Genomic DNA, 16182 nt, shown 5'->3' with positions numbered 1-16182 from the left:
GCCGTGAAAGTAAATGTGGCGGTGATTAGTTTTCTCATTAATAAAACTGGACTCTACCATAAATTATAGACGAAATTGAAAAAGCTCCATATGAACATTATAAAAGTGTGGAAGGATGGTGAAATAGCAAAAACGAATCATGCGTTACAGTAAAAGAGAATCGGCTATTACTACCCCAAAAAAGTTATACTTAGGTGTCAGATAATTCTCAATTCGATGATGAAATCGCAAGTGTACGCGGCCTGGACCATAAAACAACTAGATTGAGTCTTTATTTAGTGATCAATCTGTAAAGGTCCAGGCCGAAAACACGAGCAATCTCAACAGACAAATATTCCTGCTGTCCACTATACTTCTTTGATGTTCTTTATTTCGTCAAAAGGTCTATGAACAAACTATCAGGGTTCCCTAGAACTTTTGAATCCACAAAAAAAATGAAGCTTTTAAAGCAAAGGGACACTTCTACTAATTCAGCCAAATATTACGGAATTGAAATTCTAATTTTCGAAGATTTGCCATCTACCATCTATGAACATCGGCCAACTACAGGAAGAAGAAGAGAATGAATAGCAGCCGCTATAATATTTGCGGACGGGCAAGCGACTCGTTTAATCCATATCAAGGAACTCCATTCTTTTTCTCATTGTACCTTTAAGATCAGAAGCTTCTCTTTCTGCTTTCTGTGCCTGCATAATTACAAAGCTAATCATCAATACAGGTTTCCGTTAAAGTAATAAAGCAAACTGCGTCCAAATATAACAAACAAAGCAGACCCAAAAATCACAAAAACACTGTCAGAAAAAACTGACAAAGATGTCAACCGAAAACGAAAAGAGAGTCTTTCAATTTACATATAATCTTGAGAGAAATTAAGCCACAATTGCTGTGCCCCACCATCAGGAAAGCCCCCCTAATTCAGACTCACGCGAGAACCAACCCGTTCAAGAAATTCGGCCTCTACGTTCAAAAATTTACTTGACCCCAGTTTTGGTTGAACTAGAAACAATTAGTGATTCCATATACATTAACGAAAAAAAGGACAGCGGGAAACATTTTTCCAAAAATCATTTTGAAAAAAGGGATTAGACCTCAATGGTCTTTAGAATTCCACCTACCAACGGAAACTCTTCACAAAAAATATTTGGGGTAACAGTCACCAAGCCCTGCTCTAGCACAGTTGGAGATTCCACTCATACTTCTGCACGTGCATGATCTTTGCTTTTTATGTGTACTTTAATAAAGATGGAACAAGTGGCACTAACCCGCCTCTCATAGTATGCGTACCTTCAGAACATAATGCTTAAGGCGTAACTAAATCGAGTGGTTCAATCATCCCATAAGTCCTTTCCTAAATGTGCTCAACTATTTGCTTCAAAACTGCACCATTCACCTACTAATTTCCATCGAGGATTTTAGTCTCAAATCTTCTTAATATCTATGTCAAAACCAGTGTTTTAAAACCATACAGCTTTCCAACTTCATAAACATACCTTAACACTAGAGCTATAAACTTGAACAATTGAAGACCAATACAGATAATAAGGAAAAAGGAAGAGAGTGAGGTAGTTTATATCAACACACCGTTTATAAAGATTATCGAGCTGGCAACACTTACCCTTTTAATTTCTGCAGCTGAAACACGAGTCATGTGTGGTGGAAGTTCCTCCCTTTCCGAATCCTAAAACATCAAGTGCAGATATAAACATTATTCAATGATGCATATTTTGAGTTATAGATGACAAAGCAACTAATAATGTACCATACCAGCTCGCCAATTAGAACAACATTCTCCCCACGGATGACGTAAAGACCCAAGGGGATGTCACAGTAAAGATCCCCAACAATGACTCTCTCACATGCACCCTCGAGAACGGCATTGGCTACAAATCAGAAATAACTATTACTTCAGAGTCTTCATTAAAGTTACAGTATAATTTGGCCTTGAACAACAGAGAAGATAATGTTAGTACCGAATTGATCAAACGACCGAAGTATCCCCAAAAGTTTTCGACCATCACGAAGCAGCACAAGAAGCTTCTCTGCAACATGAATAACAGCATTAGACCACCACATCTTAACAGTGAAAAAAATGATTGGTTGACCCACCATTGCTAAACTCCAGAATCTTTTCACTAGTACTCAACTCAAAATCGACATTGAAACCGGGATTTAAAGGAATACTCAAACAGCAAAACTTCAATACAAGAAAACAATTTTTCAGCAGGACCCTACCTGTAAACCAATCTGAATTTAAGCAACAAATACCAGAAGAAAAACCCAAATGGTAAAAAGAACAAATCTTTCAACCATGTCAGATCACAATTAGTAAAACCAACTAGAAACTAGAAAGAATTACCATTAACTTCATACAACTAATAAAAAATTATAACCCCAGAAGAAAAGTATAAATCAGAGAGAGGGAAAGCATACTGTCAAGGTAGCTAGCAAGAGAAGTGGAAAGGTAGACATCTTCTGGGCCTGCCCAAGACATTGATGCTTCTTCTCAACTTCAAAAACTCAAACTTTTTCGGTTTCTCAAAAATCACCGAAAAATTCACCAATTTCCAAACCAACAATGGCATTGGCAGCTCAGCCTTTTCTCCGATGCCTCCCCAAAACCCTTCAATTTCCTCCAAAATAACGACTCCTAATCCGAGAACCAGAAATTTGAACAAAAGACCGAAACTTTAACGAACTGAGCAAGAAAATCCTAGCCTTTTCAGATCCAAAAACCTTAGAATTTGAGGAGAGTCAGAGGATTGGAGGCCTCTCTTCCGGATTGGTGGGACTGGATAGTTTTAATAAAAAATACTCAGATCCAATCGGCCCGGAAAATTTTGAGAGGGAGGATTGAGCTGAGAAAAAGAGAAGGGCTTCGAGGGAAGTGCGAGAAAATGCAGAGTAATTGGGCAAAGCGTGATTTTATTTGTTAGGGGAGAATCACAAGTCTAGGGTTTGGACTTTGGAGAGTGACATGGTGGTGGGATGGAAGTTAGGCAACCTGTATTAGGAATGTGTTGGTAATTCCCCTGTTGGTTTTTATTTTGGGTTTGGCTTATTTTTTGAGATGGCCATTCAAGTAGGGTAGACACAGTTTGGTTCGATGCGATTTTGAGTGAAATCATAATTGAAATTGTTATTTTTTACAGTGTGATTCGGTGCAGTTTTGAAACCAAATTGAAATGAAATCAAATCTTTTGGTTCGTTTTGATACGATTTCAAATGGTTTCGATTTGATTTTTGAGAAAAAATATACAATTTAAAATTTATATTTATCTACACATAACACAGTCTTATTTTCCACACAATACATTAATTAACCAGCCCACACGAGAATTCTTTTCTTTACTCTAGCTAGCTAATTGCATAGATGATAGACTCTGTGAGCAGGAAAAAGCACCCAAATGGAGTGCTGCGACTTATTACTTGATTATATATTCGGTGTTTGTATCTTTCTTTCTGTGACTACTCTTATTTGATGATCATTGTTTCTTTTTGAGTTTTCATTTGCATTTCTGATTAGTCTATTATATAGGCTGTCATTTTGAAATTGAAAATTAGGGTTCTTATGTGCTTTTACTGGTAATAAATTTTTTATCTTTTCATGTAAAGAAACATTGAGATGCCAAACTTGATGAGGGATATAACTTGGAAAAAATAATCATTTTTATGACATGTACATATTAAATGTATGGAGTCTAACAAATAACTAATTAAAACATGAAATGCGGTTTCAGTTTCGATGCAGTTTTCAAAAACCAAAACCAAATCATTTCCTACAATGCGGTTCAGTTGCAAACCGCAACCATTTCAAAACCGCAAAACCGAACCGTTTGGTGAGGTTCGATTTAGTTTGTGTTCGATTTCAGTTTTTAGTTTCTAGTGCCCACCCCTACTATCAACTGAACTTCAAGTCCACTTTACCATTTGAAACAAAAAAAATTGGCTTTTTATCTAAAATGATTCCTGGGATTTGTAGAACTTGTTATTTTAGTCTCTGAGATTTAAAATCGATAGAATTGGTCATTGACTTTGTCCATCATCAATCATTTTAGTCATTCCATGAAAATTTTCCATTAAATAAAAATAAAATGATAAAAGTATTCTCAATTTTTGTCAAATCATTTTGGTCTATCGTTTATTAAATTGAGGGTAGTTTTGTCATTTTAATCTTTTTTTAACATGACTATTCACGGAAGGACCAAAATGATTAATGGTGGACAATTTCAGGGACCACTTGTATTGATTTCAAATCTCAATGACCAAAATGAAGAGTTATGTAAATCTTAGAGACCATTTTGGCTAAAAAGCCAAAATATTATTACTTTACATCTTAAAACTCAAGATTCGCTTTATTTTGGTGTAATTTTGTTAATTCCATCAAGTTAAAGATTGAATATGCTGACATGGAGACTTGACGATTTGACAAAAATACCCTTGTCTTTTTTGCTCAATAGATGCCAGATCAATAAGATTCTTTCCATGTCAGTGACACACCATAATCCGAAATGTTCATCTGTACTCTGAATCAAGTTGTGCTGGCCAACACCAAGAAGGTGATGAAGGCATAAAGTGTATGATATGAGCATATTTATGCGACTTTGTTATCTTATTTCTTTGCATTTACTTAGTTAATTTCCATTTATTATAGTGATTTAGTTTATTTTCGTATTATTGTAGGTTCAATTGGTGAAGATGACAATAAATGGCCAAATGGAGCAATTTGGAACAGTTTTGGACTTGGATTGGATAACATGTGTATGGAGTATAATGGATGGACGTTTTTGGTGACAAATGATGCTAAACATGTGCTACAAATCTGGAAAAATTAAATTAAGGCTTGAAAGACAAGGAATAAGGAGATCTTATCCAACCTTATCTTATCTTATCCAGTCTTATCTTATCTTATCCCATACTATCCAAACATTATTCTATTTAATCCAACATTTTCTAAACATATCTCCAGCTGCAAAAAGGAGCCCTTAGCCTATTCTAAATCCTTTCCATCTGAATTTAGGAGTCCTTACCATGTTTTAACAATGCATATCTGATTCTAGAAGTCTTGAAATCATGAAAACAGTTTAATTCCTTTTCTCCTAGAATTGTGCCGTGCCCTATCCTTGTCCTCGAAGGATTGGTGCCGTGAGTCTGCATATATATAAATCATTGTGTTGCAGCTTTGGGGAGAGTTTTAGAGAGAAAAATATAGAGAAATAAACAGAAGTGTGCCGCAACTTTGGAAGGAGATGAGGAGCCAATTCTGCCATCTGGAGGAGGAGTTGAATTTGCCATTGTTGGAGTGTCTCAGAGTTCTTTCTTTCCTTACTTGATTTCCATGTTTAATTTAGATTGTTTTTATTTAGTTATGATAGACATGTGGAAATAATATCGTTTTAGCTAGAGGTGAATTCAAAGCCATGAACATACGTGTGATATGAATTGATTACATCCAGTTATTGTTTCATAAATCGTGAATGCAATTTACTTATCTGTTTGATTGATAACTTATTCTTGTATGTTGATTAAGGATGCCTACTTAGTTTGCATACATGAATTTGATGCTAAAATATAAGGGAATTTCACCTAATAGTTATGAACTTATATTTGTAAGTAGTGGAAATCACTAGTCATGATTGTGTTAAGAAAATTTCTGGCATGAGTATCATGTTTTTCATAGTTACAAATGTCATGTCAATGCTTATGATTTTCATAGAACTTAATGATCTTTGATATGTATCTCAATCATGCAATTCATATAGGGAACTTGATAAGAACAATTTGATTGCGTCGCTGAGTCCAATTCAATGAATTTAGGAAAATTTGATGGTTAATTTGTGCAGTTCATGGTTAACTTGGGGCATTGTCATTCATGGTTTATAGGAATAGTAATTGGAGATCAATTTGTGTTGCATATGTGTCATGTGTGAAGAAGGACCCTGTAGCTAGCCTTTCACCCCATTCACTCACCCCAATTTAGTATCAATTAGTTTGTTTTCTGCAAGTTACTTAGTTTTAGTTTTAAATTTCGTCCAAACCAAACCCCCCGCCATTGTGTCGTGTTGGTTTAGTTTTAATATTCGTTCAAACCTGTCTTCCGTTAGTATTTTGAGTCAAGTTAAGTCTAGAATTCGTCCAAATCACCATTTAGTTCCTGTTTTGAGTCAATTTGTTTGTTTTGCGCTGTTTTGAGTTAGTTTGGTTAGTTTTGAGTCATTAGAGTCTAGTTTTGTATTTTTAAGTCTAATTTGTGTTGATTAACATCCCTTCTAATCCCCGGCCTAGAACGATCCCTACTCACGTATACTACAATTGTCTAAAAAGGGTTTAATTTGTGTGTTAGTTTATATCACATCAGTGTAGTGAGGTGAAAAATGTGAATAAATTTAAACCTAAAAGTGCCTAAATGTAAGAGTGCGCTTATAAGCGGGAAGGAACCCATTTCACACGTGATGTCAGAGCATAAGTAAAGTACAGTAAAAGTAGAATGAGAAATATACCATCGAAGGTAATCTCCAATACCAAGACTTACTAAGAATCCTCATTGACATGAAAGCTCATCTACTAAAACCTAGAGGGGTGAAAAACAAAGGTGAGTGGGCCTAAAAATAAAGCTTTGTAAAAACCTTTTCGAAAACATAATAACCCATCACCATAAAACAAGTATAGTTTCCAAAATATACATATTACATATAGCATGAAAATACTTACCGTAAACCGTAATATCACGAGCATACAACATTTTACAATATCTCATGAATAAACACATAATAATTTGGTATTCACAACAACTCTCATAAACGAATATCAAATTGAGTGCTCATCGACATATGCTGACACACGAGTTCATGCAGAGATATTCTGATGTGAACATGATTAGGTGTAATAATGATTTACGCTTTAGTACTACAATCACGTGAAGACTTGTGCTATGTGCATCATATACGATTCCTAATTGCCTATATGACAAAGTGAGCGTACGGTATGATGTGAACATACATGTGAAGTCTGGCCCTGGCCTAGGCGAGTACAAACACTAGTGTAGCACACGATAAACATATAATATAATTATGATCATATAACAGTAATTGATAATTCTAGTCAACCATAACACTATTCATGACCGCAAATATAATTAAAGCATCCCATAATAGAACGCATACCTGTGCATCCAGCAGGATTCAAAATAATTTCATAATTCTCAACATTACAACCTTTCTTATAAACATTAAACTAATTATGGCAATCATGTAGAAAATTCATTATTAAATATATATATGTGGAAACTAAATAAATATATATACTATATAAAAAGAAAAGACCTGCTCACAAATACTTGCGATGTCACATCATTTCGAGCTAAGAAAGCCGGAGTCTCTGATAGTAATCGCATCTAAGCATAATACTGGGACCTGTTAGTAAAACTCAACTAAAATGATTAAATTTGGAAAAGAAGAGGATGGGTTTGGGATCAGGGCATTGAAATACGTTAAGAAAGGTCCTGGACAATTTTCGTAAAAGTCAATGAAAAGTCAACGATCAACCCCAAAAAGCTAGCCGAGACACCAAGCTGGTCAACTACGTTAAATCTTTGGAATTTCACTAAATGGATGTTAAAAACGGACTCAAGACGTCGAAATTAGCTTAGAAGAGTTTCCAAGAAAATTTCAAAAAAGTCAACACAAGGAATATTCCGAGAATATTCCACCAATTAGGAAATGGGCTGGGCCAGATCCTGGGTCGTGAATCTAGGCTTTTTTTTCTCGGGTTGGGTTGACTCGTTTAGTAGGGCTGGGTTTGGTTAAAAATGGTTCGCTTGTTTGCCAAAATCGAAACTGAACCAAAATTTTGGTTTGGTTCAATTTTTTTTTGGATTTTTTTGGTTCGGTTTTTTTTTCTTTTCTTCTTCTTTTATGACATTCAAATTCAAACTCCCAACTTTCGGTTCTTATGAACTTAAACTCTTCAGAATGGTTTGGAGGACATGTTTTAAATGAGTAATGATTGAACTGTGAACATTGACACGGTTCGATCATCACTAAACTGCAAAAGCATCTAAAACTAATTTGTTGTTTGCCAAGAATAATTGGGCAGCACACCTGCAATACGTCTGCAATACAAATTGCACTCAGATCCAGAATGACAAACACACATCTTGCACCAGCAATACTAAGGAATAAAGCACAACAAACATCTTTCATCCACACACACTCAGATTGTACCTTATTTCTAACAATTATTTTATACAAGCACACATCTTGCGCCAAAATTTAGTTTTAAAAATCTCACATTGTCCTAGTGAAAATGCATCACAACCTGTGCTTTATTGGGTATTCAGGATTCGCTAGTTTTTCAGATGGTACTGGAAATTGAGATAAAGCAAAACATCAACACACCATAAGTCTGCAAAACCCATGAAATTGAAAATAAAATCTGCAAAACCCATGAAATTGAAAAGAAAATCTGCATAACCCATGAAATTGAAAAGAAAATCTGTAGAACATGAGAGAAATTACCGTGAGACTAACCTTGCAAACGAAGTCGTGGGTCGAGACTCGGACAGACAGAGGGAGATGAGATGATCTAGACACAGATAGACAGAGGGATCAGGGATCACAGAATGGCGGAGGCTGGGAAGGAGATGAAAGGGTCCAAATAGGGGGGATGAGGGATTGAATAAGGGATCGATGTTTAGCTTTATGGTTTCAGATTAAAGTCACTAACAGACAGAGGGATCAGAGATGAGGGAATGAAAGGATAAGGGAATGAGGGAATGAGAGGGTCTAGCTCCGGACATAGATAAACAGAGGGATCAGGGATCGCAAAGCGGTAGAGACTGGGAAAGAAAGAATATTAGATAGGGGGGTGAGGGAATAAGGGATCGATGTTTAGCTTTAGGATTTCAGATTAAAGTCACTGAACGACGTCGTTGATCAATACAAATACAAACTTTCAGAACGACACGCCATTTTTAGTACTAAATATAAAACGATGTCGTTTTTTTAAAACATTCCAGTTCAATTTTCGAAACTCAAAAACCAAACTGAACCAACCAGATTTGGTTTGGTTTTTTTTGGGTTTGATTTTTTCGTTCAGTTTGATTTTTTCGATTTCATTTTGGTTCGGTTTTTGATTTTTTGAACCCACCTTTACCATTTAGGCTCGCGAGTCAACCGGACCCAAAGAATGAGAAAGCAAGAACTGGGCCGAGTTTAGCCAGGAAAATTCTCGAGCTTCGTTCGAACTCGATTCTTAACTATTTTCAATGAAATAAAAGTCAAAATGAAGCTTAGGAGATTAGGAACAAGAGTATACCAAAATGAGGTTGAGCTAAGGTCGAGATCGGCCGGAAAAAGCCTGCAAAGGTCGGGTTCCTTGCCAGAAAACTAAGGAAGTTTTCTTCGAGTTATCTTTGATTCCAAACAAAACTAAAACATCTCAAAAACATCCTAATCATACTCCAAAACAAAATCTAAGGAGCATTTGGGGGTTTTTGAAGTTTAGCTTCGCCGGGGACGGTGAGAAATCGTCGAGGAAGAATCTTGAACAATGGTAGTGCCACTATGTAGAGAAATGAGAGATAGAGAGTGTCTAGTCAAGGGTTCGGGGTTTATGATGTAGGTTGTCAGGTGGGCTTTGCGGTGGTGCTTGCCGGAGTAACGACGACATGGTGGTGGTGGTGGTCATCGGCGTTCACTGGGTTTCACAGATGAATGGCGGGAGATGAGAGAGAGTGAGCTAACAGAGAGATGAGTGAGATACTACGCAAAGAGAGGAATTTGAAAGGTAGAGAAGGAAGACACGTGGCGAAGAGGAGAGGAGAGTTTGGGTAAGGTGTGACATCCCACATCGCCCAGGGAAGTGATCCTTAAATGTATATTCCCATCCCTACCTAGCACGAGGCCTTTTGGGAGCTCACTGGCTTCGGGTTCCATGGGAACTCCGAAGTTAAGCGAGTAGCGCACGAGAGCATTCCCAGGATGGGTGACCCATCGGGAAGTTCTCGTGTGAGTTCCCAAAAACAAAATCGTGATGGCGTGGTCGGGGCCCAAAGCGGACAATATCGTGCTACGGTGGTGGAGCGGGCCCGGGAAGTCGTCCCACCCGGGCCGGGATGTGACATTGGTATCAGAGCCTAACCCTGGTCGCGTGTGTGTCGACGAGGACGTCGAGCCCCTAAGGGGGGTGGATTGTGACATCCCACATCGCCCAGGGAAGTGATCCTTAAATGTATATTCCCATCCCTACCTAGCACGAGGCCTTTTGGGAGCTCACTGGCTTCGGGTTCCATGGGAACTCCGAAGTTAAGCGAGTAGCGCACGAAAGCATTTCCAGGATGGGTGACCCATCGGGAAGTTCTCGTGTGAGTTCCCAAAAACAAAACTGTGAGGGCGTGGTCGGGGCCCAAAGCGGACAATATCGTGCTACGGTGGTGGAGCGGGCTCGGGAAGTCGTCCCACCAGGGCCGGGATGTGACATAAGGTGTAGGCTTCGTGGGCCAGAAAAATTAATAAAATATCCTACTAGAATTATTAAAATAATTAAATAATAATATAATAATTATGAAAATATATAAAATATAAAATAGTAATATTTACAAAAGTGTTTTTCAGATTCGTAGTTCTGTAAAACTTCTCTCGTAACTCCGATTTCAATTTCATTTGCACTACGCATTCGTACCATCGAGTACTTTGAGAATACGGTACAATAGTAGTTCGTACACGTTATGAAAAGACGGTCAACAAAAGTCAACAATCTCGCCTCTAGGGTATTTTCGTCAATTCACTCTTTTAAAATTAATAGAGCCGTAAAATTCGGAACGGATTGTTACATCAAGATATTAAAACCCAACTTGACGGAATTGATAAAAACTCACCAAAGTGTGGCAAATAGTGATATTTTTGTTTCAGAGGGTAAAGTGGGATTAAAATTGAGTTTCAAAGCTACATAAGCAATAAATTGATTTTCTTCTCTAACAACATGCTCTTTGTGGTAGCATCGACCTTTGTAACGATTAAGACTAGTAAGACTGTCAGTCCATACAATGTCCATGTACCAATAAAAGATTCAGCAGCTACCGTGGCCCCTCTTTCTTTAGGTGGAATTCTAGGTTGATGAGTTACTCAAAATGCTGGCAAAATATCAGTATATTTGGTTTCATAGTTAGAGTATAATAAGTAAATTTATAAGGGACATTTTAAAAATAAGTCTTTTGATGTTGCCTGATTTATTATTTGAATATTGTGATTTATGTCCCAAAAATTGATTTATGATATGAAATTTGTTATAATTCATCTATGCAAAAAGTTACAGCTAAATAGTAGGTAGTGAATTACATTGGTGGTTGATATATTTTCTCTTCAATCTACTGCGTTTTATGTTTAAACGCTCCTCTAATTTAGTGTATATTATCCTATAGTTTGTAATAATTTACGGCTAAATAATTACATTACAACGTTCTTGTCGATTTAGATTAAAAAAAATATATAAATAAGAAAATCGAAAAAATCTTGATAGTTTGGGCGTAAATCCAATCTAATCACTTACTTTCAGTTTGTAATTTGCAGACTAAGTGGTGTTAAGAAATGCCATAACCCATAACTTCATTCCCCTTTAAGCTCGTCTGGTTTTATATGCGAGGAACAATGTTCATTGATTGGAGTTTTTCAACTCATAGTCCCCTATATTATGAGCTTTGAAGTTTTATTTTTTGTTTTGAAATAGACAAAAAAAATATGGAATAGGCAAGGTTGATGGAGTCCTACTCTTCTAAGGTCTTCATTTTGAGGACATGTGACAACCAAATACATATTAGCCATACGATTATTTTAGTTTAGATAAAAAAAGTTTACAATATTTGACAACATAATAGAGTGTGTGGGGTGTGAGCGCAATATAGGAAAGTGTGTGGGTGTATTTAGATAAATTGTAATTGAAAAAGCAGATGTAAGGAGTACTCAGTATATGAAGTGGATTCAACAATATGTGAAGGGTGCATAAAAAAATCCTTAATTAATGGGTCAATTAGATCCAGGTCCAAAAACTCAAGTTGTTGAGTCCAATTGTAACATACCTATATCATAAGAAGACTTAAAAATTTCTAAGCAAAATTTATCTAAGATACAAATGAATACAACTAATTTTGAAGAGGTAGATAATTATATCCTCAATGATAGGGTTTTCCGTATTGTATACAGTCAACCCTCTAATGTCAAGGTTCTAAAAGATGCTAGACGTTAGTCGGGCGGTAGGTTGAGACCTAGCTGTTTAAGTAAATTTATTATAGATCGTATAAATAAGTGTATGTTTATACTTCAAAAATACATAATTTCACTATGATATATAAACTGCAAATAGAATAACATATAGATTGTAAAGTTTTAGAACATAATGATTCATGAAGACATAAGCAACATGCATATAATGTGTGTTCCTCTAAGTATTTAACAAGTCTCTTACAATTTATTAAAAATAAATAAAATGTAAAATGTAAGTTATCTATTTTTTGTCTAAGTGGGAGTCGCAACCTAGCGGGTTTGGGCGGCCTAGATAGTCTAGGCGGGCGCCTAGATGGTTTAGACTTGCGCCTAGGCTGTTTAGGCAGGCGCCTAAGTTGGTTTAGAGCCCTTTCTTAATTTTCAAACTCCTAAGGATTAATTGGAGCAGTAACCAGTTGCTTAACACCTAGGCGGGGTCTATAAGTGACTCTAGGCGGGGATTTTTAGAACATTACTAATTGTATATGTCTTGTAAGAATACAGTAAACAAAGCTATCAAGATATTTTCCCAAAATGCAGGCCTCTCTCTTTTCTGCACCAATTCTCTATCTGTCAATCGCTCTGCTGATCTATCTTTTCCTATAAATTCAATATGTGAAGAGTGTAGAGACGAGGATTATATCCCAGTCGATTGTCTATGGCAGATTCTATCACTTCAAAGGTGTCATTCGAATTCAAGGATGCCTACTCAACAAGTATGTCATATCTACACCTTACTGATGGAAAAATCATTGTAATCTGTATAGATAAAATAAAGAAACCTTCACAACTTACAATCTATATAGTCATGCATGGACTTTTTCTTCCATATTAGCAGGGAAAAAAAAACTCAGTCCTTGCGCATATGTTGTTTGATAATGATCAAAGTCTTCATATAAGTTCATGTCAATCTAATATTTATTCACCTCAAATTATATTACAAAGATAGCAATTCAGCCAAAAAAAGAAAAGAAAAGACAGAGAAAAATGTGTAGAAAATAGGATGAAAAATGTAGAGATTGTCTAGCTTAATTTGCTAGCAGAGACTACAGAAAATCCCTTTGTCCCTTTGTAACTTCAAAACATGGTATTGCATTCTGTTTCCACTGATGCAACCATGAAAAAAAGGGAATCAACACCGACACCAAAATAGAAAAGCCGTCCAGTCATACATATATGCATTTTTTTTCTGATCATCTTTGAAGCCACTGCGGATGAACTTATTGATGATTCGTTGTTGCCTCTCTGAAATTTCGAGTATTTGATTTCATAATTTATGAAGCTGCAAAAAAGTTGTATTAGCATATATTAAGGTGGGGAAGATGATATACATGATAAACTGCATGCTCAAAAAGGGTTTCTCTTACCATGTAATAACTAATAAGAATGGTAGTAAACATAGGCACCTCAAATTTCTAGTACTATATCTGCAATGGAAAAACAGGCAACCATCAGATCCAGATTTTGTGCAGTTTGGTTCCCTAAATTAATTTTTTTCCTCAAAAGTGTGAGCATATTAATAAATCAAGCTATTTGAGAAAAAACTGAAAACTGAACTTACATTCAGAATCTGTCTTGACCCATTTACATCCATCATTAATCTTCTCTTTTGTATCATCTTCATTGTTATGTCCCTTCTTTGTTGGATTCTGTCTGTCCTCGAGGTATTTCTTCATTGATGATGCTCGAGAAGCACCTTGTGGATTGATGATGTTCTTGTTAAGCATTACCCTAAGAAGCTGTAAAGCCAAAATCATATAATGGATGATCAATCAAGATGTTAATGGAACTAATTAAATAGTTAACATATTTTATAATGCGTGTTATGATGTTTTTTTTGTAACAAATCTGAATTGCGGGGAGAGGGATTCGAACTCAGTTTCACGTGCATAAACGATTATGTAAGTTTGCACATACCTTCTCCATTCTCGACTCTTGAAGTGTATGTCTCAAACTTGGTGCTGGTGCAAATCCACTGCTACAAACGAACATCTTCTTAAGAAGAAAAGAAATTGATTTCTTCCCAATTGCCTTCTTATTGTCTGCACAAATGTCTTTGCATCTACCAAGTATGACACTAATAGTTTTCTCAATATCTTCATCCTTGTGATCATCTGATGAATCGGAGCAAAGGGCGTTGCTGGTTCTCCGATCAACCTCCAAGCTCGATGGGCAATTTAGAAATCTGTCCAACGGAAGATCTGCGATTTGCTTTTCTATGTCTGGTTTTCGCGTTAAGAGTTTCATCAACTCTTTTTGCAATTTACCTACTTCCTCTGGTGTGAAATTATCTAGGATTTCTTCGGATGAAGACGGATCTTCCTGAATATCTTGGCTTTGAGCATCATTTTTTTCTTTCAATTCATTGTTTCCAAAAGTTCCAATTGCTAGTAATCCATGAGGCCAGTCACTGAATTCTTCGCGTGGCTCTTGTTTCGCAGAATCTACACAATACATAAATAACAAATCACATAAAGAATTAAGGAACATTCAAAATAGTGCAGCTTTATTTATTTCTTTTTATCTTGTAATGGAAGTTGATCTATTTAATATATATATAACTTATGAAACCTCATCTCTGCATATATTGGAAATCTAGATTTCTTAAATCTAGTACCTGTCAACTTTATTAACATGATCTGAGTTGATTTTTAATTTTTCTTTCTATTGTAATTGATTCATTGAAGTAAAAATAAAAATGTCAATGTTATCAATGATATGTGTCAATGCAGTAAATGCAAGTTTTTTTATAAATTCACAACTCATGTAACACGCATAAGCGACTTTTCGTAGCACAGCTCTTTAACAAAGATCTTTATTGGACTGAAATGACTAAAAGATACTATAACATGCATAGCTTCTTGAAGAAAAATTCCTACATTTATAGGAAGAGTCACATCATTCAGATTAAAACGCAAACCATGGCATTTAAAAGTAACATATACAATTTATTGGTTAAAACGCAAATCACATCATTCGCTTACGGGTTGTAGTAGGAACTGTATTTGGTTTCTTGTTTCCTTGCTTCCCATTGATCTTATTTTGCATCCAACTAAAAAGCTGCAATAAAAAAACCAGAAACCACCAACATTAGACAACCCCACTTCTCAGCCTTCCCAAGCATGTTTCAGCTGAAACAACAAACCAACCTCTCTCTCTCTCTCTCTCTCTCTCTCTCTCTCTCTCTCTAACACACACAAACATAAACAGTACACGTGAAAGTATGTAACAGAAACAAAGACTCACCTTCATTTTCTAAGATACAAGTGGGTGGTTGGACTCCTCTGACAGAAAAGTGGTGGAGGAGATGGGTTGGGTTGGAGGAGGAGAGTAGTGGAGTTGGAGGAAGTTAACTTGTTTGCAGAAGTGAGGTGTTGGAGGGCAGATCTTAAAAGCCAATGAGAAATGAACTTTGGGATTATAATACTAAACAAAAATCGGATTGGTTGAATTTCATGGCCAAGCTGATCAAATAAGAACAGATGAGAAGGGATTTGTTTAATTAATTTCTACTGGTTCAAGTTCCTAAACACAAGGGTGGCTTCATATCTCTGTACCTAGCCAATCTTTTCCCACCTTATTCTCTCTGATATAAACCCACTAGCAAATATTATATATATATATATATATATATATATATATATATATAACCTATAAAACATTCTGTTTAATTCTCTGTTCATCTAATTTAATCCGTATACATACTTAATGACACATGGGTCAGTCTGAATTTGCGGATACATTATATATTCTGAAACATCTGATCGACATGGCAGCCTTTTTATCCTCTCATTTAAACGTTGGAACCAATCTCTATACAATTTTTGTGGTGTGTTACATGAAAAAAAATTCGTTCAGATATCTTGATTTCGCAATTAATTAGTCAAGTTACTTGTAATGTCAACTTTTAGTTACGTCTCTTAAAATT

At 36.0% G+C, this 16182-nt stretch overlaps 2 protein-coding genes across 2 annotated transcripts; both read right to left on the bottom strand.

Annotated features, from left to right (window-relative positions):
- Window positions 1–338: 338 nt before the first annotated feature.
- Window positions 339–3030, bottom strand: LOC103942398 (sm-like protein LSM1B). Its single transcript, XM_048572509.1, has 5 exons — window positions 2431–3030; window positions 1971–2039; window positions 1765–1880; window positions 1616–1678; window positions 339–686 (listed from the first exon to the last, which is right to left on the bottom strand). The coding sequence occupies exons 1-5, from the start codon at window positions 2489–2491 to the stop codon at window positions 609–611; spliced, it is 387 nt and encodes a 128-aa protein (XP_048428466.1). The 5' UTR covers window positions 2492–3030; the 3' UTR covers window positions 339–608.
- Window positions 3031–13186: 10156 nt separating this feature from the next.
- LOC125471727 (protein DEEPER ROOTING 1) lies at window positions 13187–15400 on the bottom strand. The gene is made up of 5 exons (XM_048572409.1): window positions 15239–15400; window positions 14172–14698; window positions 13816–13993; window positions 13622–13681; window positions 13187–13536 (listed from the first exon to the last, which is right to left on the bottom strand). The coding sequence occupies exons 1-4, from the start codon at window positions 15300–15302 to the stop codon at window positions 13662–13664; spliced, it is 789 nt and encodes a 262-aa protein (XP_048428366.1). The 5' UTR covers window positions 15303–15400; the 3' UTR covers window positions 13187–13536; window positions 13622–13661.
- Between the last annotated feature and the right edge of the window lie 782 nt (window positions 15401–16182).

This window comes from the organism of the source record quoted next, unplaced genomic scaffold, assembly GCF_019419815.1.
Source record: "Pyrus x bretschneideri cultivar Hongxiangsu unplaced genomic scaffold, Pyrus_bretschneideri_v1 Contig61, whole genome shotgun sequence".
Classification (NCBI taxonomy): Eukaryota; Viridiplantae; Streptophyta; class Magnoliopsida; order Rosales; family Rosaceae; genus Pyrus; species Pyrus x bretschneideri.
Note: the sequence above shows the minus strand (reverse complement) of the source record. Positions and strands in the feature narration are given on the sequence as shown.

Coding starts and splice junctions, on each gene's coding strand:
- LOC103942398 (XM_048572509.1), bottom strand. CDS start 2,491: ATGTCTTGGGCAGGCCCAGAAGATGTCTACCTTTCCACTTCTCTTGCT. Junction 1,881..1,970: donor TCGGTCGTTTGATCAATTCG/GTACTAACATTA, acceptor TCTGATTTGTAG/CCAATGCCGTTCTCGAGGGT. Junction 1,679..1,764: donor TTGTTCTAATTGGCGAGCTG/GTATGGTACATT, acceptor TTGATGTTTTAG/GATTCGGAAAGGGAGGAACT.
- LOC125471727 (XM_048572409.1), bottom strand. CDS start 15,302: ATGCAAAATAAGATCAATGGGAAGCAAGGAAACAAGAAACCAAATACA. Junction 13,994..14,171: donor AAGAGTCGAGAATGGAGAAG/GTATGTGCAAAC, acceptor TTGGCTTTACAG/CTTCTTAGGGTAATGCTTAA. Junction 13,682..13,815: donor GGTCAAGACAGATTCTGAAT/GTAAGTTCAGTT, acceptor TTTCCATTGCAG/ATATAGTACTAGAAATTTGA.